The following is a 24,312-nucleotide window of genomic DNA, read 5'->3' on the forward strand; positions in this document are numbered from 1 at the left end:
TCCTTATATTTTCTTGATATCATTGTCCAACTGTCACATCATGAATTTCTGTAGTCTTATAATCCAGTGACGGCGGTACAGAAACTTTAAAGATTCATAACTTTGGAACAGATTGTCCAATTTTCTTCAAATTTCACCGATGTGTTCTAATATTCTTTTTTTTTTGCATTCACTCTATCCACAATGTGTTTCATTCTCCTTTAAAGTGAAAAATGGTAAAAATCTAATCGTAGAGTACTATGAAGTAAACATATACACGTATTCCCATATATGGTATATGGCTACACTTTTATCTGAAGACTCAAAGTTTTCTTGTCTGTTCATGCCTTGGTTGATATATTTGACTTGATATCCCGGAGAGGACGTTGTTGTATACAAAGATATGTGTGCTCTGGTAACATGCACGTAAATATTTGTCAGTCGAGACGATCGTCACGCTTGCAAATTATTAATACCTAAAAATTCAGAGTAGTGTTATAATAAGGAAGTTGAAGATGAGGCGGCAAAAATTAGTGCCAAATTAGCGCCAAATCCTGCAACTCAAAGTAACACTGTCTTCATCTTTTTGTTTAAATGACATAGATCATTGTTGTATCAAATTGCAAATATTAAAGCAGAAACACTCTGCCAAAGACGACCTTGCGTGGAATGGGGGGGGGGGGGGGGGGGAGGGGAGGAAGTAGAAATGTATGCTCTGAATTTGCATCGTTTTCAGTTCTGGATGTAAGCTCTCACTCTCTTGTATAGAACTAAGCACCAAAATTAGTTCGGATTGATAAGGTGTACACTGTCATAATGAATCGTTTAGCATTATCGCCATTTCTTCGAATTATTGATGATGAATATACTTTAGATTTCATATGTAAAGTTTGCATTTTGTGATGCAAAATCGCAGAGACTGCTGAACACATAGGGTTGATTCATTCAAAGAATTTGACCAGCATGCTAGTTAATTTATTTGTCATCAGGCTTTATTACACATGTATTGGGAATATATTATGCCACGGAGGACCCTGTATTGTATAATTTGATCATGCCAAAGATATTTTGTATAGTGTAATGCAAGTGTATACGTGATTTGATATTCTGTGTAGTTTTTTTTTTCTTCCAATCATTGGGTAAAGGAGAATTGTTTGAATTGAAGTTATATAAAGGCTGCGTAACAAGAGAGTAAACCATGAGTGGGAAGAAAGGCTTTTTGAGGGGCCGAAATATTTCCTTATGGAATTGTCGGGGACAATATTAAAAAGTCGCTCGGTAATCTACAACTCAACGATGCTGCTACGCTTGGGTGGTGTACTAACCTCGTAAATGTTGACTTCCGTTTTATTATTATAATTATTATTATTATTATTATTATTATTATTATTATTATTATTATTATTATTATCATTATTATTATTATTATTATTATTATTGTTATTATTATTATTATTGTTATTATTGTTATTATTCTATTGATATTACTACTACTTCTATTATCATCAACATTTATTATCAACATTATTTTTTCTGTTATTCTTAATGGAAACGGATTGCATGTCTAATCGTATTCCATGACTCTGACATGGCCTACAAAAAAGCTTACTCTATACAATCGCCACGGAAGCAATTTGCGTATGCATGGTGTTGATTATGGCTGAACCGTATATTTTTTAGCCAGTCTTCCTTAAAAAAATAATACCCATTCTTGGCTCAAACCTTGTTCTGAATCGCCCTTGTCATGGGCGGGGGAGGGGGGAGGGGAGGGGGAGGGAGAGGAGGGGAGGGAGAGGAGGGAGTCGTAACGTTGGCGTGTAATGCCTTGGATAACTTGTGTGGTAACCAAGAAAACAAATTGAATATCATGCGATATGTTATAGTAATAATGCCATGACAACTGCACAAATTATGTATGAAGTATAAGGTTTCGATCTGCATTATAGGAATACTCATCTCTTGAGTGTATACTGAGTGTATTTATGAATGATGTGATAGAGCAAATGTAAAGAAATAATGAAATGAAATCCTCAACGATTACCTTACATGCTTATTTTCATGGAACGTAAGAAAGTATATAGTTAGAATATATATTGTTACTTTTATATACTGATTTCTGGAAATGAAATAAGTGGACTGCCGGATATAACGAATAGCCTTACAGCTATGAAACTGACGGACAACTTACAAATGCCATTGGTACTTTTATGATTGTAACCGAAAAAAAACCCCATAGGGTAATTGAGTATAGTTGTACTAATGATATAATTATTATTTGGAGGAAGACAAAATAGGAAATGGCTGTGGATATGATGGTTATTATGGTAATAATGATTATAGTTACCAAAAAGAAAATCTCCTTTGTTATGTGTGTCATCATCACAGTGATATGCAATACTATACGTATTCTATTTTCACGTCATCAAAGATGTCTTCAATTTGCGAACAAAAAAAAAAGAGCTGGAAGGAAAGGAAAATAAATTTGTATAAGAAGGAAAGGAAACTGAGGCAGATTCGCGCTCTCTGAATGGTGCAAAGTAAATGGGACTCCATTCTGAAGGTGAGCGTTGATGGCGCTATTGCAGCGAGTTTGAGAGCGATTATTGACTTCAAGCGAAGAGTGAGGTTTTACGTTGATTATTTTGCGCTTTTTATGATTGTTATGCTGTAAATATCTCGGCTTTCTTGGATAGGCCCGTAATTTATCCAAATCATTTTTATAATCCTGCCAACCTTTGATCTTGATAAACTGCCATATAGAAAAGGTATATTTATATTCAATTTGCGGCATGATAACCGACTGGAATTAGTAAAACTAGTTTCAGATGGCTCAGCCTGCATCAGGTTTGTATAAAGGACGTTGTTGTTGCTGTTGTTTTTGTTCCCATCATTATGTAAAGTGTACAGTGTACATATTGCTGAATCAAATAATCACGTGGCTAAATTCATTGTTATGATAATTTTATGTGTCATTAAACCATTGCACAAACAATTTATTCGTATATCTTTTGTCATGTGTTTGAAAGAAGTTTGTGAAGTGATATGCTTTCCGTATTATACTGAAGATCTGAGAAATAATGTGAGATAATATCGTTATCTGATAATGATCTGACGCATGATAATCAATGTATGCGTACACAGGAAGGACAATTGACCATTATCAGTACAGGTCTTCTTTGTCTACTTATGAACTTCAATTCCAAAGAAGGGGATGGCTAGTAACCGATCAATGGGAATCAGTGGGAATGCTGGGGATGATTGTTCCAGTTCTTGTGGGATTCATTTAAGAGTGCATTATATATCTATTGTTGTGTGAAAATTATTTGCTTCAGAATGGTCTCATATTCAAGTAATGTGCAGTTTAATGTTTCCAGGCTAGCATGCCTGTACAGTGACGGGGCCTTAAACTGCACATTACTTGAATATGAGACCGTTCTGAAGCAAATAATTTTCACACAACAATAGGTATATAATGTACTCTTAAATGAATCCCACAAGAATTGGAACAATCATCCCCCAGCATTCCCACTGATTCCCACTGATCAGTTACTAGCCATCCCCTTTAACCTCTTTTGAAACAATCACTTTTCAAAATTCAGTGGCTTCGTTGATTATTTTTCAGTCTTTCAATGGCACTTCACACGATATCATTATAGTCCTTTGTGTACACTAGAGCATAAAAGTCATTAGTAGTGTCATTGGTGAAAGCACCGGAGCCACGTACTTCACCGAATCACAAATGTAACGTATTTCGGTTAAACAACAATCGAACAAATAGGAAATGTGTTAGGCAACACCGAGAGAGAAAGAGAGAAGGAGAAAAACTATATGATGAGAGAGAAGCTAAGGGGAGGGTAAATGGAAGACTTTGGTTTTTAGAATCGCCAAGTTGATAGACAGGCCTTTATATACATACATATATATATATATATATATATATATATATGTGTGTGTGTGTGTGTGTGTGTGTGTGTAATTATTTCATTCCATTTCATTTGTTTTCACTTAATAAAACATGCATACATAAAATGTGACAATTGTATAACATGACAGTGTGACAAACAAACAAACAAAGCAAACAAACAGCCAAAGATATAAGAAGAATAAGAAGAATGAGTCTCAAATGAGTCAGAAGAATGAGTCTCAAATACGCCATCTGTAGATCCAACAAAAAGGTTTTTATTCACAAAATTTTCAACCCGTCTCGGGCCTTCGTCAGTGTAGTGTATACTAGGACAATGACAAGTTTTTGCAAACATGAATCATAAGAACATAACATCATAACAATGCTCTGCGCGTCATGCGCGCAGAGCATTGTTATGATGTATATAATTAATATAATATATATATATTATATTATGTATATATGATTATATATATATATGTATATATACAATTGCTTATACTCAAAGAGAAAACGCACGAGAATAAAAAAAAATGCAGTGTTAAGGTGCACAAAACGAAGAAGAAGAAGAAGGGAGGAAAGCAAAGTAACATCAAAAAGAGAGAAGGAGATGGGGGAACATAGGGTGGCCTTATCACAGTACGTGCACTCAGTACATAACCCCAACAGTTCGGTTTTGTTTATCTAGTCGCCATTGAGTCATTTTATTATCATAGCACAGTCTTTAGCTCCTATACGTCTTGTACGAAAGAATCGTTCAAAGTTCATAGAACAACTGGTCTGCTTCTATACCTGCCGTATGCAGGTCAGACAAATCTCTGCAAATAGCGTTTACAAAAGCTCATGAGCTTCCCATTAGTTGTACATACATACAAAATCGTTAATACTCCCGCTTCAGTAATTGTTGGTATCGCTCTAAAGTCAGATCTAGATTATGATTATTATTATCACACCCGTAATGGGTCAAGAGGGGATAATATTGACTGGCTCCGCGAAGTATAAACAGATGTGAATTTTGTTTTTCTGCTGTATTGCCTTGAGAAACTGAGACACATTTGAAGCTTGGATACAGTATAACAACTCACGTGTGAATTCCATCTGTATGAAACATCTAATTGACATTTATTAGACATAATGAAGACCAGGAGTGTTCTTTACATATTCCTTGTACTGGGTATCGGATTTGCCTACGTGCTCTACAAACCTGTGCCGGACGGATTTCCCGAGCCATGGAAGTACCGCGCCACGGTCACCGCTACGCAGACGATATCACTAATCGTAAGTCTCGAGTATACTATGGATGTCTCTCTCATATTTCTCGTAATCATGACGCTTAAAGATCTTGCAATGACTCTCCATGACAACAAAGATAAGGGTAGGAACGATTAAATATGTCGGTACATTAGAATGGGTCTAGGGCAATTAACTCCTGGCAATATAACCCCAGACCCTTCCCCTGGTCCTATAATCGTAATCCTAATACTGAACCTAATCCTCACCCTAGCCCAAACTCCTAACCCAAAACCTAACCCTAATCCTAATCTTTACTCTAACCTTACCACTAATCAGCATTTAGTCGGGGGTAATTACACTGATACAACATTAGAATACTCGCATGAATTTAGCTTTCGTTTGGCCCTTGGAAAATAGATATCTTACGTTCTTTGCCCAAATATTCATGTTTTCTATAGTTATTTGTTCATATTAAGAGAATTTTTAACGTCTTGCTTTGAGCGTTTGTTTCTTGTTATATTTTGTTGTTGTTGTTGTTGTTTAGAACACGATGAGGATGTGCATCCGGGATCTGAGGTGCCCAAACGCGTTTGAAGAGGCGCGCGAATTCTTTCGTATCATGTCGACTTTGGTTCCGCAACCACCGTCTGAGGTTCCTGGCTCAAACATCAGGTCTCGACTGGACACCTTTGGTAGGGTCAGGGTTAGAGTGTACGAACCAAAGGTCAGAGGTCGCGAAGAGCCACTGCCGGCCTTCATCTTCTTCCATGGAGGCGGGTTGGCGATGGGAAGCATAGGTGATAATTTACCTGTTTTACTTCCATCAACCTATTAAACTATTGACATGATTGATCAGAAAAAAAGCCCATGAAATTAGGCGTAATATTCCATCGCTGCTTGAAAAAAAAAGTTAGCGTGCGTTGATATAAAGTAGAAAGAATCATGAAACATCATGAAACAGTGCTTATGTGTTCTTCTGAAGCCTATATGGAATGACAAAAAAAAAAACTTGACAAAGAAATTCGCCATCGCACACCGCAGAACATGAAAACGGAAAATCAGTTAAATTAATAATCGTTATCTAACTTATAGGTGATTTCCTGTCCACCATGAACCGAATTCTTTCTGCATAATGAGTGACAGATGGCCTTGAAAAGGACCAACGACTGGTTTTCTGGAAGAGGTGGTCCTAAGAAGGACCATATAGGGCTACTTCTCACTCTAGAAAGAAAAACAGGTGCATAAGAACGTCATAGTTTTATCACAGAAAAGACGATGTTCACTAATATAGGATAACCTTAAAGCTATAGAGTTATGACATCGATTACATAGTATGGTTGGAAAAAAAAGAAGAAATGTTACCGATTGATGTGTAATTTCCAATGAGATGACTGGTACGGGCAGGTTTCTTCACCTCATCACTCGGATTATCAAATCGGCCACTTCGCATTGTTTCGTATGATCATTATCACTACGCGAGGAACAGTGTAGTGCGAAAGTAAAAGACTCGATTATTTATCCATTGTTTCTTTGTTTTTTTGCAAACCATTTGGATTTTCAGAGTTTTATGACCCAGCAGTTCGAATGATATCCGAGAGACTTGGAATATTGGGAGTTGCCGTCGGGTAAGATCACTCTTCTGTACCCGATTATGATCTTATTACTCTTTTGAAAATCACAATTAATGATTTTTATCTACATGCCTTGTGCTTTTGTAGCCCATTTCTAATTCCATGTGCACATCAGTGGAAACGTGGTCAGTTCACTCCTGTTTCAGGCATTTGACTCGTCTATACACATTTTGAACTGTCATTTTAAAATATAAGGGCATTCCTGAATTTATTGAGTTCCCTCTTACATTTGAAGATTATGTCTTAATCATCCTCAAATTGTATATCTCTTTCTATCTGCAAATGCATATCTTTTATCTATTTATCTGTATGTGTATATAGATATAATTGATACAGCGGAAGGTTTCTGCTCGGTGTCTAAAAAGACATTGTTTCACAACAAAAGAATTTCAAGGAAACTCCGTGAAAGACGTTGCCAATAGGGCTTTGTCAAGTTTATCATTAACTTGACAAAGTCCTATGAGCTAAAATTCGTTAAGACTGTTGTGAACCTGTATGTATTACTATATATTACAATATGTTATATACAAACACACACACACACATACACACACACACACACACACATATATATATATATATATATATATATATATATATATATATATATGTATATAGATAGATATATATAGATATATATAGAGAGAGAGACAGAAGTATTGGAACAAGTTCACTCGGTTGACAGCAAGTTCATCCGTATTTATTGCTACTCGGAGTTTCATGCAACCTCCATGAACTGATACGGATGAACCTGCTGTCAACCGAGTGAACTTGTTCCAATACTTCTGTCTAAAGCTCTTCCTTTGAGGATATCGAGCACTCTTCATAGAAGGATAGAATCACCAAGTGTGTGTATATATATATATATATATATATATACACTCAAACACACACATATATGTATAAGTATATATATATATATACATATTTTGATTATTATTATTATTATTATATATTTTTTATTATGATTATCATTATCATTATCGCGAATATCACTGTCCTTTCTACAGATACAGACTTGCTCCAGCTCACACGTTTCCCGCCGCGCATGACGACGCCATCACCGCTACCAAATGGTTGCTTACCCATGCCAAGGAGCTGGATGTTGATCCGAGGAGAGTTGCAGTGGTCGGCGATAGCGCTGGTGGTCATCTCGCCGCCGTCGTCTCGGCCGCCATCGCCGATGACGTCTCCTTACCCGATATCAAGCTCCAGGTCCTTCTCTACCCATGGCTGCAGAGCCTCGATCTCAACACGCCCTCTATACAGAAAATGAGGTGTAATACCTTCCACGGTCCCATGCCGGTTCTAGAACTCGCTCCGTACTTCACCATCGCTTACACATTTGGCTACACAGATGACGATAATGATATTGGGCGGCAGATTTACGCCAACAATCATACGTCACCAGAATTTAAACAATCTACAGTCTACCAGAAATATTTCAATCACGACCTCGTTCCAGCCGGCATGAAGAGAGACTGCTACGAACGGCCGCTCGCGTTCGATTTCGGGAATGACGATCTTTGGAGGAGCTTGAAAAGTATCTGGATGTCGGAGAAATTTTCGCCGCTTTTGCGAGAGGACATGTCCTCGCTGCCTCGCACCTTTGTCGCCACGTTTGGCTACGATTATTTACGCGATGACGGGATATTCTACGTGGAAAGGCTGAAGGTTGCGGGAGTGCCGGTCAGATGGGAAAATTATGAACTTGGTTACCATGCCATTCAGTGGTTCGGTGACGTCACATTCGAAATAGGGCGACAAATGGCGGATGACTTTGTCAACTACATTAGAGAATACCTATAGTCAGAGAAGGCTCTACATGTCAGTTTTGAAAATACCAATGAGGCTTTGATCTAAGGAGCTGCGTTAAAAAAAAAAAATGGTATTAATTTGGTGAATTATACGCAGTGCAATATACATAACCGACCAAGCTTGCCAAACATTGTAATTTGTACCACAAAATGTAAAGGTTATCACGAAAAAAAAAAAAATGAGCAAAGAAAATGGGATTCCATTGGGAAGACAGAGCTCCGGATTGCTAGGCCGCTGATCTTACTCGGAGAGCTAGAATATGGAAAGCCCCAATAGCGTGGAGTTTATTCCAGGAAACTCCTTAAATCCCAGTACCTGTGTGGAATAGAAACCCGACATAAACCAACAGGATAGAAATAGACTTGGAGATAAATGCAAGGGATCACCGTAGTAATGCAGCTCTTTGAATATTGATATCCTGGCCGCGCAGTTTCCCTTTGTTGGCAATACTCTCACCTAACCCATAAATTGTTGCTGTTATTGAACTTAGTCTGAAAGCATTATTTTTCTTTTAATCTGACACACAGCGGAGTATATACTTTCGATAGATAGGACATTACACACCCATCGCTATTAGTAACACACTATTGGTTCAGAATTCAGGGCAGTGACTGGTTTCAATGTGTCGTTTCCTCACAATACGAATGGAAGTTCTTCATCCGCTAACGACAGAAATAGGAGCAACAAAACGTGATAAGCCCTATAGAGATACAACAGAGATATTCTTTCTGTTGTAAATCTCTCCGTAAATTACTGCACCTTGCGAAACTGAAACAGACATGACAAAAAAGAAGGATGTCAGTTTCAGCTTCTCAAGATGCAGTGAGTCACGGAGAATGACATCTACGGCTACCAAAAGGTGGACATCGTATTCAGTTAAAAACAATAAAACAACGCTTAACAACACAGAGTACAAACAGTAAAATAACAAATCAATTACACTCCCTCGCTAAATTGTGTGGGTTAGCTAGTCGTGCTTGACAACGAGAGACTACAGTATCATTCGTGATTCAAGTGAGTGTACAAATGAACGGTTCGTTTTCTTCTGTTTATATGAAGACCTTGCTTCCAAAAAGCGCTAAATCCATAATTTTCAATGGATTTAGCGCCTTTTGGAAGCAAGCTCTTCATATGACAAACTGCTATGCACTAATTGTACATTGAAGAAGTGTTTCCACACTGTCTTGTGGATATGTTAATAACTTTGCCCTATGATAGGCTTAAAGATAGTAATCAAAGCAACATAGGAGATATAAATGCAACCATATAAAGTTCCATGTAGTTAAACTGTGTAGTCCAGGATGGGCAAAATTAAAACAGAAGAAGATAAAAGTTGTTTCTTGTGGCATTTAGAGGAACTCGGGATGTGGTTCAAATACATAAACCAGCTTTCCCTGCTCCTTCTCATACAAATTCTGCATATTCGTGACAAATTTTAACGAGTAGTATGATTGAAACGCCGTGGTTAAATAAAACCATAACAAAGATACATTCTATGTTCATGTAAGGCCATCCAGTAGGCATTCGGATGACGTATATACTCTACCTCTCTCATGTAATTTGACGTTTGTACTTTCATAGTTTAATGTTTTAGTAAAAAGACATACGAAAATATTAAACTGTTAACTTCTGCTGTATTCTTCATGCCAAATTAGGGCAAGACCTAAGTCTCAACGGGGTACAGTATACATAAAAAATTGTCACTTCCCTACAAGCAGTATAAGAATGCTCGAACGCAAGAACACAAAGGCATTCAGGCACGATGATTACACTTCCTTTTGAAATCACTTTGGTTATTTTTTTTTTTTGTAAAAATCATTTTCCAGGACATTTCACATCTTCTAAATTAAACAACCGTATCATTACGCAAATAAAAGACGACTTGTTTTTGACATTCACGTGTCCATGCATTCGTATAGGATGTATCAATGTAGCTATACATACTCAGAAAGACACGCTGCATTTCTGATAAGAGAGCAGTATCTCTGTCGACTGTTAAAAGGATTTGATCTGTTACTGGTTCAAGGATTGTATTCAATTTACCAAAGAAGTCATAACATATCTGCAACTCATCCACTACCGGGAACATTATTCATTTCAGATCCGTACAGCGACAGTGAGAGAAACGATTGCTGTAGCTGATACTCCGGCTACAGTTCGTTACCATTCTCGGATTAACGAACCTGCGGAATAGCGAAAACTTATGCCATTGTTCTGACTAACAACCATCTAAATAACATTTTTTTTTTTTTCGTTTTCGGATAATCAATCCTTTGGAAGAGCGAACCTTATTTCATTCTTGGATCAAGATACAAGCCATCGGAATAACGGACCTTCGGAATAACACTATACACAAACACTCGGATTTATGAACTCAATTTCATTTTCCGGATTATGGAACATCTATAGTTATGGGGAATTTGTGTTCGCAACAAGGAACCTCGGGAATAACGAACCTTATTTCATTTTTGGAGTAACAAACCGTTGGAATAACGAAGATTACCCGATTCTTATGAAGCGCACTTCATAATCATGAACAACAGGGAGGCTTTTTTGTTTTGTTTTGTTTTTTTCTCAGCCTTTGGCCGGGGTAGGGGTGGAAGTAATTACTGTCTCCCAACACATACAGTAACACAACTACATACTACTACTTAGTTAGGAGTTCAACCCCTTCCGCCGCACAATACATTAAAAAAAAAACCACAAAAAAGAAAAAAAAACCCAGAGAATTTCATTTTTCACGGGCTCTGTTTTTGTTTTGTTCTTTTAGGGGGGTATATTTTGTTTTTGTCTGTGTATATTGGTCTTTGCACATTCCGTGCTTGTGATCAGCGCTTTCCTTAAACGCTGAATCAACCGACAATAGAAACATACCGAATTGATGCTGGCTACAGGCAAGAGTGAATTTATTTGGCTCTTATAGGAATCATCCCTGTGATACGATGGCATTTCAGTGCGATTCCACTGTTGTATAGCAGTTTGGATCCCTGACATAAACCGCGCATTGTTAATCAGGACAGTTCACTTTCACAGCCACATAACGTCGCCTGTATCGCTCTAAAACAAAAGGAAAATGAGAATAGGTTTGTTTCTACTACTGGTGCTGGGAGTCGTGGGCAGTTATGGGTTGAACCAGCCGGACGCAGCGGGTTCTCCAGAAGCCTGGAAGTCTCGTATCGCTGCAGTGCTTTTTCAAGGCCTGTGCCTATTTCTGGGCTTTGGAATCATGTGCATCTATGTACTCTACCAGCCCGTCCCAGCCGGATTTTCAGAACCCTGGAAATATCGTATGCTCTCCGTGCTTTTCCGGTGGTTTAGACGAAAGGTAGGTCGTAATGCCCCAGTCACATATAAACAAGGATCATCAAGGATCTACATGATGATCCGGGGAGTTCCGGGATAGTTTCGACCTCGATGGAGCGTCGACGAGCGTTGATATGACCGTACACACGGTATCAACACGGCAGCCATACGGAACATCCCGGATTGTTCTGCCAACACGGCAGTCCCCGGATGACGCCGGATGTTTTTGACCTCCAAAAGTTGCCGTGTTGGCCTCCGGGCGTCAACACGGATCTCTCCCCGGATCATCCCGGATCAGATCCGGGGTGGTCCGGGATGTCTATGTGACTGGGGCTATGCACATAGACATCTCGGATCATCCCGGACCATCCCGGATCTGATCCGGGGAGAGATCCGTGTTGACGCCTTGGACATCCGTGTATGTCCGGGAACATCCTGGGACATCCGGGAGGTCAACATGGCAACTTTTGGATGTCAAAAACATCCGGCGTCATCCGGGGATTGCCGTGTTGGCAGAGCAATCCAGGGTGGTCCGTGTGGCTGCCGTGTAAATGCCGGGAAGGTCCGTGTTCATGCCTGGAACAACCTCATAAGTGCCGGGAGTATCCTTGGCAGTCCATCACTTTTTTTTTCACATCAAGATCACACGGACCCACTCGACTTCCCTATAAATTGGGGGAGATTTCAACATCATCTCACTTCTCTCTACTGCCACAGGCGCTGCATCACCATGGATGACGAGATGAGATTGGAGGTGCTGAGTTGCCATCTTGAACTGCAAAAGAATCAAATTGAGACTTGCCAAGAGAACATGCAGTTCTAAGAGGAATTCAAAGTTTTATGAAAATCGGTTTTGTAATGGTCGAGATATTCAAAATAAAGTAAAAGAAAGAGGTCCTAACAAAATATGATTGCCCATCTACCTTTATTTGGACATCTTTCTTTTACTTTATCTGGGACATCTCAGCCATTTCTAAACTGAATTTTATGAAATAACTTTTAATTCCTCTAAGAATATGCTCTTGGAAGTATGTCGCATAAGTGGATTTCGATTATCTTACAAAAAGTTAAAACCTGAATCCTCATCTAAACCAGAACTGTACTATCTCTTAGAATTATGGCACTTACAAAAAGTGCAGTCAGATAGACGTTCCAAATCCATTATATTTCTGCTTTGTCGTGTGTTTTCTTTGTGTGTGTGTTGTGTATTTTATAATTACAATAACTTTTTGTCTTTAAAAATCAACTTACCGGGATTTTAAGGGCTATAGTCTGGTACTCGCCTTATGTTGTCAACTTCACAGCAAACGAGACTACATGAACGGTCTACCTTTGTTCATTATTATTTTGCATCTTATCTCCATAAAGGTTAAAAAAAAAACCAGGTTTTTGAATCGCATGTTTCAGTGATCGGGGTTTGATGTAAATCGGTAGTTAAATGTGTCAATGAACGTAAATGCTTTGTCAGGTACGTTACCATCATTTATCAATTCTTGAGGCCTGATTTATTACAGACAGGTACAAAGGAAAATTGAATTCATGTGTATTATTTGCATAGAAATCTTTTCTAATTTCATTTTTACTGTCTTCCGTGTTACTACAAAAATTCTGAACTATATATGAAAAAAATATTGTGGATTTATGTTTGTTTGATTCTCGTATTTCATGTAAATCTTAAAGTCTTATTGACATGTTTGAAGAGTTATCTAATCTTCCATCTATAACGAGATCATTCTTTACGATTAGAAGTGCGGTGTTTTAACTGAAATAGTCACATTGTGATGTTCTTACAAGTTAAAATGAATGTATTAGCATGATTTGCGTTGGATCTGAAACGTACACGCTAACGGAACTTCTAATGCGTCAGATACATTACCACACTGGTCTTCTTCTGATCCGATATGTATTTAATCTGGCAGAGATGTTACCTGGCATTTTCTATTTATGAGAAGTGTAATATTTACTCATAATGTTTTATACATAAACAACGAGATTATTGATATAATTCAAATGCAGGTAAAAGTTAAATTAGGGTAACATATTTTAAGCCGATATAGATTATACTATGTTCTCGATTTCTATTTAGACTTCACTTTATAAATCACGATCCTTTTTATTACAGATTAGATCAAGGCTGACTCAAAAATGTTTCAATGATGTTTGTTTATGTTCAAGTTTGTAGTTTCACATAAGCATTGCCACTTCAAATAAAGAAATAAGCAGACAATCAATAATTTTCTAAGATGCTACCTCTGATAAAGTATCTGACATGTGGTTTTAACATGACCTAGTGAAAAAAGGACCCTGCGTTTGGAAATGCTTCTAAAAAAACAATGAACTTTCAAAAATCACCCATAGATTGTTATGTATTCCTGCGGGAATAAATTGTCTGAATTGGTTAAAATATGAGTGAAATCTGTGATGTTGAATTTTTGTCACATGTACAACTGTAAGTACACACTTTTTCGGAGAATGGCCCATACGATCCCTTTAAAGATGCAACATATATATCAGTTTAAAGGAACTGTACAGTACTGGTTGAGGTGGGGATTCATGTTTTGAACATTCTTAAGTGAGATAGTCAGAAACCTCTTATGAAATATGAAAGAGCATGTAATTTCAAGAAGGATTCAACGTTTATTTGATGAAAATTGGTTTTCTAATGGCTGAGATATCAAAAAAAGTGATAATAATAAAAGGCGACAGGCCACAACTTTATTAGGATCTCTTTGTTTCACCTTGTTTTTGGATATCTCAGCCATTTCAAAACCGATTTTCATCAAATAAACTTTGGATACCCCTTAGAATTTCATGCTCTTTGACATCTCATAGAGTGGTTTCTGAATATCTCGCAAAACGTTAAAGGCTAAGTCCTCACCTCGACCAGAACTGTACACACCCTTTAATGTGTGAATTTTTTAATGATTTACTCAAAAAGAGAAAGCGATGGTGACGTGACGAGATCGAGAAGACTGATGAAAATTCAAAATTTGCTCACCTTTTCGTCTGCAGCTGTGGCACGTGTGCAGCTGCCGTGTTGGTCCGTGTTGGTCCGTGTAGACGCCGTGCTTTGCCTGCATGGACCGTGTAGATGCCGGCTTTGTCCGGCAAGGTCCGTGTTAGCGCCGTGTAGATGCCGTGTAGATGCCGTGTTAGTCCGGCCTCATCCGTGTAACTGCCGTGTTGATGCGGTGTGTACAGTCGTAAATGCTCGTCGACGCTCCATTCGGGGAAAATCTATCCCAGATTTCCCCGGATCTCCCCGGATCATCGCACGCATGATCCGGGGATTGCCGTCTAGATCCTTGAGCATCCGTGTTTATAATATATGTGACTTGGGTTTTATGTTCCAGTCACATAGACATCCCGGGTCACCAAGGACCACCGCGGATCTGATCCGGGGTGATCCGGAGAGAGATCCGTGTTGACGCCTTGGACATTATTGGACATCCGTGTATGTCCATGTAGATCCGGGGACATCCGGAAGGCTAACACGGCAACTTTTGGAGGTCAAACACATCCTGCGTCGTCCGGGGATTGCCGTGTTGGCAGAGCAATCCGGGATGATCCGTGTGGGTGCCGTGTAGCTGCCGTGTTGATCCGTGTAGATGCCGTGTTTGTCCGTATTGACGCCGTGCTCTTCCTGCCTTATCCGTGTAACTGATGTTGATACCGTGTGTACTGTCATACCAACGCTCGTCAGCTCGTCGACACTCCATCGAGGTCGAAACTATCGGATCTCCCCGGATCACCGTGTAGATCCTTGAGGATCCCTTAGGCCTCAGTCACATATAAACACGGGTCCTCACTAGACGGTGATTCGGGGAGATCCGGGGAGATCCGGGATAGTTTCGACCTCGATGGAGTGTCGACGAGCGTTGATATGACTGCACACACGGTATCAACACGGCAGCTACACGGATAAGGCCGGAAAAGCGCGGCGTCTACACGGGAAAAACAAAACAAAACACGGCATCTGCACGGATCAACACGCAGCTACACGGCAGCCACACGGACCATCCCGGATTGCTCTGCAAATACGGCAATCCCCGGATGACGCCGGATGTTTTTGACCTCTAAAAGTTGTCGTGTTGGCCTCCCGGATGTCCCCGGATCTACACGGACATACACTGATGTCCAAGGATGTCCAAGGAGTCAACACGAACGGATCTCTTCCCGGATCACCCCGGTTCAGATCCGGGATGTCTGTATGACTGGAGCATAATCAAGGCGAATGGCATGTCTATTACCAGGGGCGGATCAAGGAACCGCAGCGAGCCCAAGCTTCTGTGCCTTTAGTGCCCTGGTTATGACCCAGTATTTCCTTCTCTTTCCCCCATTCTTGTCCATTTCGGACTTACTACCTTCCTCACTACCTTCCTCACTAATTTTTCTACCTACTTATCTTTTCTTCCCTTACAAGAGAGCTGCCTTCCTCGTCATTGTTAACCCTATAAAGCCCAGGGGGCACATTGTGCCCCCCTACCAGATTTTCATTTGCCACTCCTTCGCCCTCAATCCGATTTCAACCAGATTTGGTGACTTTTCCTAAAATCTTATTGCGAACATTTTTATATTATAATTTAGCTATATTTGATATTGCTGGTTGCCATGGCAACCATAAACTGACAACCATGTCAGTCAAATTTTACATCTTCATTCCCACTTCATTTAACAGCATATACAGTGTATGAAATAGGTGTTTCTTAGCTGGAATTTGTTGACGGGGTAAAATTTGAAGTGATTATGGTTCTGGAAAGTTTTTCTTATCATTTCCTTCGTTTTTATGTGACAAAGGCATAAAACAATAGATATAACAGAGACAATTGAAAACAATAATATTTTCTAAAGATTGCCCTTCTATTTTGTGTTATTTTGATTCCTTCGCCCAGGTTATGCCTCTAATATCATTAGTTTATCATATTATCAATTTGCAATCTCAAAATTCCACTATTATGCATATATGAAATGTCATAACTATACATGTACCCATCCCAAACATTTCATCTCGGGTCTCATAATGTGTTTCTTTATGTTGATATGACTAGCGCCCCCATGTGGTGACCTTGAGAAATTTCAACCATAACAAATAATAAGATTCCACTTGCTTATCATTTGTGGCAAATATGAAAATGATTGGTCCATAATAAGACATATATAAAGGGAATAAAGAAATTATACAGAAAATCATGTTTTTAGCATATTTCCTATGTATATCTTTATATTTTGGTGAAAAGCGCCCTCCATTGGTGACCTTGAAATAATTCAAATGTACGGTCAAATAGAGTATAAGTTACTCTACCCATGTGCCAAATATGACGATGATACATCAAATAATAAAAAAAAAAATTATATAGGGAGGGGCACAATGTGCCTCCCCCCCCCCCCCCCCCTGGGCCTGCGAGGGGTCAAAATAGCTTGGGCTTAATAGGGTTAACGTGCGTCCTTGTGTGTGCATGTACAGTGTATGTGTTTACTGTCTGGGTTTTTTTTTTTTCTATCTCTTAGACAAATTGTCTTCTTGTTTTTTTTTTTTTTGTTTTTTTTTTTTTGCAATTTTATTTTTCCCGTTTTTATGAGGGGACTGCATACTACAAGCTCTGCTTTTTAGTGGTCCCTCCATTTCCAGCAAATTTGTTTCTGACTTTACCATAATGATATAACATTTATTTGTTTCTCTGTTAATAATTTACCTGTGTCTTTACTACATTATGTTGTTATGTTCATCACATTGTTGTACCGATTTTGTGACATTATCTTTATATACGAACATTTCATTGTATTCCTAGATATTTTGTTGGAAATGAAATAAATCTAATTGAACTTGAACTTGAACCGTACAGAGGGGGCGTCTACGAAATTAAGGGGGGGGCATAAGCGCCCACCCCATTTTTCTTTTTATCTATTTAATTATGACAAAAAAAATAAAGAGGGGGGGGGGAATTGGACGTGCCCTTTGCGCGCCAATCTGGATCCGCCACTGATCACGTAATGCTTCTGTACCTGTTTTTCTGACATCACTTTTGCCTGTCGTTTGACGTATAGAAATAATGAAAGCTACATAAACAAATTATAATCATATAATTCGGGATTAAAGTGTATATTATAATCTTATATCTTAATAGACAACATGGCGTTAAAGAGCATATGTATCATATCAATCATCCACCTTAAACTTTAATGTTAATTCTTCATGTCGTAGACTTCTATAAAACTGTTCCTGAGACATCGCCAGCGTCCTTCGGAGCTTCAAATCATGAAAGAGATGATGAAATCGATGCTCAACAACACGCCGGAGCCACCGGAAGAGGTTCCTGGGTCAAACATCAGGTCTCGTCTGACGTCATTCGGAGGCGTGAAAGTCAGAGTGTATGAGCCGAAGAATAGGGACCCGGAAGCAACTCTGCCAGCTTTGGTTTATCTCCATGGGGGCGGCCTCGCGATAGGACACATAGGTACGGGACCGTACAGTCCTTAAAATAAACTCTCTGCCAATGATTAACTGATTATGGTATATTTGTTATGTTCTTTGTTTACGGAAAAAAGATAGAAAGATACCAACTTCATAGCCAGCAGCAATTGTTAACTCACATGGTCATCATCTGCATCATTTTCTGGAAACTCCTATTTATGCATATTTTTTTCGTTCACTCTACAGATACGTGCGATGGAGACCTGCGCATGCTCAGTGAACGTCTGGGAGTAGCCGCAGTGGCTGTGTCGTGAGTTTCTTACGAGTTTGTTATTTTGCCTAGTGTGTCAATTCATCATGGCTCATTCATAAACACATATTTCATGCATGAAATAATGTCTGCGGGTTCCACAAAGACAGTCACACACGCACACACATGCATACATAATGTACTCATAGGTTATCATATAAGACACGTAAGTGAATACATATATGCACTATACCAAACATCAAGATCAACGATCTAGGTCACTGTGGAAGCTTTTCAGAGCTATGATTTGTTTCCTGTACTATATGGTTTGAACATTGTACACATGGGGTAGAAAAAAAAAAAACAGACCTGTGCTCTCCGTTGAATGGACTACTGATGTTTGATTGTGAAAGAATAACTCGTTGCCGATGTTGCAACTTTCGAAGAGCAACCCGGTTGGACGAAACTTGTTACGCACGTGTCCTATGCCAAGTCCCGAGGAGTCCGTGAGCGCCTGGTAGTCCGTTGAGCGTCATGTGCTCGCGCTGCGCTCGCTTCGCTAGCCCGTTATAGCCATCATACAGTGAGAGGGTCTTGACAAAAGATTAAGATCTAGTAAGCTAGAAAGGCACTTCGATCTGTACACTGCGAGTGTGAAGCCAGCAAATTTCAGGAGCTATCTGAAGTCATTATCACATATATATACTTCTGTCCTCACAATCCTATCCATGCTTAATAGAACACAAAATCATATAATTGTAATGTCACATATAGCTTTCTCGTATCAGAAAGTGTGTTCCATTCATTTTGTTCTAATCAATCGTCTTTCTGATCCCCACTGCAGATATCGGCTAGCACCAGAGCACCCCTACCCAGCAGCCTTTGACGACGCGTTCGCAGCGACTAGATGGCTGCTCACACACCCTAAAGAGATTGGAATCGATCCACAAAGAGTAGTGGTGTCGGGAGACAGTGCTGGTGGACTTCTCACGGCGGCAGTCTCTGGAGCGATTGCAGACGACCCGTCTGTTCCAGACATCAAGCTCCAGGTCCTGTTCTTCCCATGGCTGCAGAGCCTGGACCTGAACACGCCATCGTACCAGAAAATGAGGTCCGAGAGCTATGGAAGGATTTTCCGTTTGGTAGAGTTGATGCCAGTTTTCATCAGCGCTGCTGCGCTTGGTAGTGCAAATCAGTCTGTCATACAGCAGATCTCAAGCAACAACCACACTTCTGCAGACTTCAAGCGCTCAGCACCTTATCGAGACTACATCAGCCATTCCCTTATCCCAAAAGACATGATACCGGAGAGCTACAAGCCTCCCGAATCTGACGACTATGGCAACGAGGAACTTTGGGATAGTATGAAGACCGCGCTGACGTCTTGGAAACTTGTGCCCCTCATGCGCGATGACTTGTCCAAATTGCCCAGGGCTTTTGTCGCAACATGTGGCTATGACGTATTACGAGATGATGGGATTATGTATGTAAAGAGACTGGAAACAGCTGGGGTTCCCGTAGAGTGGGTGAATTATGAGACTGCTTTTCACGGTATTCCACGGTTTGGACCACTCTCGTTCGAAATAGGGCGAAAGATGTACGATGATTCCATTGCATTTATCGAGAAATATCTGTGAGACATAGCCACGTACGTTGACCAATGCTCTATGACCCACATGGTAGAGTATAAACTGCATAATGATAGATGTTCTGGATTCGTTGTAATTAGCATAATATTTGCAACTGGAAAGTCTTTTGATATATGTAATTCATAATATGTGTTCCTAATTGAGCAAGACACTTCGACTCAGTTTGGAAACAATGTGGCCTTTTTCAACGTAGCATTTACCAGGTTAATATATGTATCAGTAGATGCAGTTCTCTATGGTGAGTTAAATGTGACCCTGCACCACAAAATCAACAAAAAGCCGCCAGACATGAATTTTTAGTTAACGACATATTCTGAAAGAGCATACTCTAAGCTTTAAAAGGATATATAACTATATTGAAATGGACTCTCCTAACCCATGTACATATTGAAAAGAAAACATACCGTATCAAAGTATTATAGAAAAACGAGGCTTTTAGGTATACAGGGTTTATTCAAGCGCTTAATCTTACCACGCCGTGCTAGCTGTGCAATGAATGGATTAAAAGGCAGGATGTGAAACCGTGCAGCATAGGCAATGAAGGAATCTTATCAGATTAAGCTGAAATATTCATGACTGCTACCAACTTTCAAAGCAGTACCGTCATCTCTTCAAAAGTTATCAGAGTTGAAAGTGCAATGTGTAAAGAGTTTTCAAGAAATGAAAAGGGGACTCTATAAGACACATCTAATCACACTATTCTACACAAAAAAGAGTGTTGTAGAAAACCTGGTAAAACTTCATTTCTCATTCGTTTTATGATACAAAACCGTTTACCATGATGCAGATGCAGTTTTGCTCTTTGAGAAAATATGAAAAACTCAAGATTGACTAAGTTGACCCATTTCACCTATTTTGAGTCCTTACACAAAATCAGTGTTTGCGACTTTTTGTTGGTTTTGTGATGCACGGTCACAAATGATCTTACATCGTACATTAATTAGATGAAAATCTAATATGTGCAGCTTGTGACACTGTCTTGTGTCACTAACGTCTTTTCTGACTCTTTGCAATGCAATTATTGCTATCGATGTTCAATAATGTTGTAATTGCGCTCTATTAATTTTATTTCATTTATTAATTCCATTTAAATTCAACTAGACTTGATCGTGCATCAAAGTTTCCTGCAGCAGCGTTTGTATTTGGTGCGAACACACTGTGGCTGTGTGCTTGTGTGTTTTATTTGAAGCTAGCCATTTGCGAAGGCAGCTCGCAATGGACCCGCATACAGCGAGCAGTGGACTCGCACGCACAGAGCTCGCTACGCCCTCGGCTCGCCGGTCGCGCGCTGTGTGTGCGAGTCCATTGCTTTCTGTGTGCGTGTGCTGAAATTACAGCGAGCCGCCTTTGCAAAAGGCTAAATTGAATTATAAACAAGGCACATACTATGTCCAGACACTTGAATTCAATTTTCAAATCACTAAAAATGTCACTTAATATGTCTGATGCCAACTTACCTTTAAGTCAAACAATATTGATACAAACTGTTAGATAATCGAATATGTATATAGTGTGCGTCGGATTTTGAACAATGAAAATGGCCATTCAAAGAGCTGAACGCGAAAACAGCAAAAAAGATAATTATAGAGACTAGTCGAAGTCCTGCTTCATTTTGATGCAATACACGCACTTATTCTAATGAATGTGTTGGCCATGAAGAAGACAAAGAAGCTGTATACATGCTTAGCAAGATGGAAGGGGGACTTTTATGCATAGTCATGATAGTAATGTATACTAAAGCTATGCATAGTCATGATAGTAATGTATGCTAAAGCTAAAGAACAGAATGATAATGTACTTGATGTAGACAGCAGAGAAATGTGAGGAGAAAATTGACCAATTAAAACAAACAAGGGGTGTTAATGTATAGCTGAGGTGCATAAGTGCTGAAGGTTGAAATTTATATGATATTAAATTATTATACTCCAGGTGATTTGGAAAGTAATTACTTTTTTCAGTGAATGTGACGGTAAAGATTAATAAACTTGAATTATACATCGATGATATCATTTTTATTCAGTATACAAGAGTCAGTTGAGTAAAATGAGGGGCTGGATGTTTTGGCAGTCTTTGTGAGCAGGTTAAGAACATCTCTGTTTGTTAACGTGGCATGACCTTTGACATGCACCCTATTGTGAGAAAAAGTATGCCTATGACATAGGACAATGTCAGCCACACCATGTCTCTGGTAGGATTACATTTCTTTAACCCTTTCTGTGTCAGGAACTTTGACCAGTGTCTACAACGATATTATGGAATGCCTTAGAGTAATAAAAACGAGCCTATGATGGTACACATGTCTTACCATTATAAATATCACCTGCACGCAAACACGCATTTAAACATTGATTCTTAAAACATAAGAAATTACTACATCAAGGTATCCAAGTAACACAATTCATGAAGTTACCCTGACGAGTTGTTTTAGGCCTATATATAGCCAATTACAACTAAAAGGCGCTTGTGTGCGCCACCAGACGGCAAATGCAACTTTAAAGGGAAAATCCAGTCCAAATATAAGTTAGTCTGATAAGAAAGAGTAAAATATTACTAGTGCAACGGTAAAAATTTTGATCGAAATCGGGTAAAAAATAAGGAAATTATGACATTTCGAAGTTTCGCTAATTTTTGAGGAGACAGTTATTGAACAGTCAATATGAATATACAAATGCCAAAGTGAGCATGTCATAACCTCACAACTTGTCATATAGTTTGTATATAAAATTTTGAAATTTCCAATTTTTCATTCACACGAAATTATGCCCGAGGGTCAAAAATCCTGGTATAAATAACTGATCACTATTCTGAATTTATTCAAACAGGAATAACATCATGTTTCAGACTTCAATGAAAGAAACATTGAATTTTCGTGTTGTTGTGGTTGTTGTTGTTGTTTTTGTTGTTGTTGTTTTTGGCACACGATCAATGGAAAATTGTGAGGATACGACATAGCTAGCTGACTCATTTGCATATTCATATTCACTGAACAAGAACTGTTTTGCAGAAATTAGCAAAACTTCAAAATGTTATAAGTTCCTTACTTTTTTATCCGATTTCAGTCAAATTTTTACCGTTGAATTTGAAAAATTTTACTCTCTCTTATCAGAATAACTTATATTTGGACTAGATTTCCCCTTAACGTTCGCAGGAATTCTACTGGGATGACTTGCAAAAATAGAGTAGTCTGTCGCGTGGATTGCATGCATGCTCTTTCATTGGTTGTCTGAATTTCAAAATGTATTGACAAATCGGTGTTAGCGTATCTTTGAAGATTGTATTGAAGATAATGTATACAGCGTAAAGGAACCTCGGGAATAACAAACCTTATTTCATTATTGGAGTAACGAACCTTTGGAATAACGAAGATTACCCCATACGTATGAAGCGCACTTCATAATCATGAACAACGGGGAAGCGTTTTTGGGGTGGTTTTTTCCCTCAACCCCTGCCCCCCCCCCCCCCCCCCCCCCGGGAGGGGGGATTGGAGTAATTACTGTCTCTCAAGACATATAGTAACACAACTACTACTATACTTGGCTAGGTGTTCAACCCCTTCCACCACACAATACTTTAAAAAAACAACAACCGAGAATTCAGGTTTTTTTTTGGGGGGGGTGGGGGGGGGTATATTTTGTTTGTGTGTACGTTGTATTGGTCTTTGAACATTCCGTGCTTGTGATCAGCGCTATTATATAAACGCTGAATCAACAGACAATAGAAACAGGCAAGAGTGGCTACAGGCAAGAGTGAATTTGTTTGGCTCTTATAGGAATCATCCCTCTGATACGATGGTATTTCAATGCGATTCCACTTTTGTATAGCAGTTTGGGTCCCTTACATAAACCGCGCATTGTTGATCAGGACAGTTTACTTTCACAGCCACACCACGTCTTCTCCATCGCTTTAAAATAAAAGGAAAATGAGAACACGTTTATTTCTACTGCTGCTGCTGGGAGTCGTGGGCAGCTGTTGGTTGAAACAGTCGGACGCAGCGGGTTCCCCAGAAGCATGGAAGTCTCGTATCGCTGCAGTGCTTTTTCAAGGCCTGTGCCTATTTCTGGGCTTTGGAATCATGTGCATCTATGTACTCTACCAGCCCGTCCCAGCCGGTTTTCCAGAACCCTGGAAATATC

The 24,312-nt window shown here is 39.2% G+C and overlaps 2 protein-coding genes across 2 annotated transcripts; both read left to right on the forward strand.

Moving 5' to 3' along the window:
- Positions 1 to 5,017: 5,017 nt before the first annotated feature.
- On the forward strand, positions 5,018 to 8,556 carry LOC140244751 (arylacetamide deacetylase-like). Its single transcript, XM_072324364.1, has 4 exons — positions 5,018 to 5,161; positions 5,661 to 5,913; positions 6,678 to 6,741; positions 7,758 to 8,556. The coding sequence occupies exons 1-4, from the start codon at positions 5,018 to 5,020 to the stop codon at positions 8,554 to 8,556; spliced, it is 1,260 nt and encodes a 419-aa protein (XP_072180465.1).
- Positions 8,557 to 18,124: 9,568 nt separating this feature from the next.
- Positions 18,125 to 20,167, forward strand: LOC140244924 (neutral cholesterol ester hydrolase 1-like). The gene is made up of 3 exons (XM_072324533.1): positions 18,125 to 18,323; positions 18,527 to 18,590; positions 19,375 to 20,167. Exons 1-3 carry the CDS (start codon positions 18,125 to 18,127, stop codon positions 20,165 to 20,167), a joined length of 1,056 nt encoding a protein of 351 aa, XP_072180634.1.
- Positions 20,168 to 24,312: the final 4,145 nt, after the last annotated feature.

This window comes from Diadema setosum, chromosome 21 (genome assembly GCF_964275005.1).
Source record: "Diadema setosum chromosome 21, eeDiaSeto1, whole genome shotgun sequence".
NCBI lineage: Eukaryota > Metazoa > Echinodermata > Echinoidea > Diadematoida > Diadematidae > Diadema > Diadema setosum.

Coding starts and splice junctions, on each gene's coding strand:
- LOC140244751 (XM_072324364.1), top strand. CDS start 5,018: ATGAAGACCAGGAGTGTTCTTTACATATTCCTTGTACTGGGTATCGGA. Junction 5,162..5,660: donor CGCAGACGATATCACTAATC/GTAAGTCTCGAG, acceptor GTTGTTGTTTAG/AACACGATGAGGATGTGCAT. Junction 6,742..7,757: donor ATATTGGGAGTTGCCGTCGG/GTAAGATCACTC, acceptor TCCTTTCTACAG/ATACAGACTTGCTCCAGCTC.
- LOC140244924 (XM_072324533.1), top strand. CDS start 18,125: ATGAAAGAGATGATGAAATCGATGCTCAACAACACGCCGGAGCCACCG. Junction 18,324..18,526: donor CCTCGCGATAGGACACATAG/GTACGGGACCGT, acceptor TTCACTCTACAG/ATACGTGCGATGGAGACCTG. Junction 18,591..19,374: donor GTAGCCGCAGTGGCTGTGTC/GTGAGTTTCTTA, acceptor TCCCCACTGCAG/ATATCGGCTAGCACCAGAGC.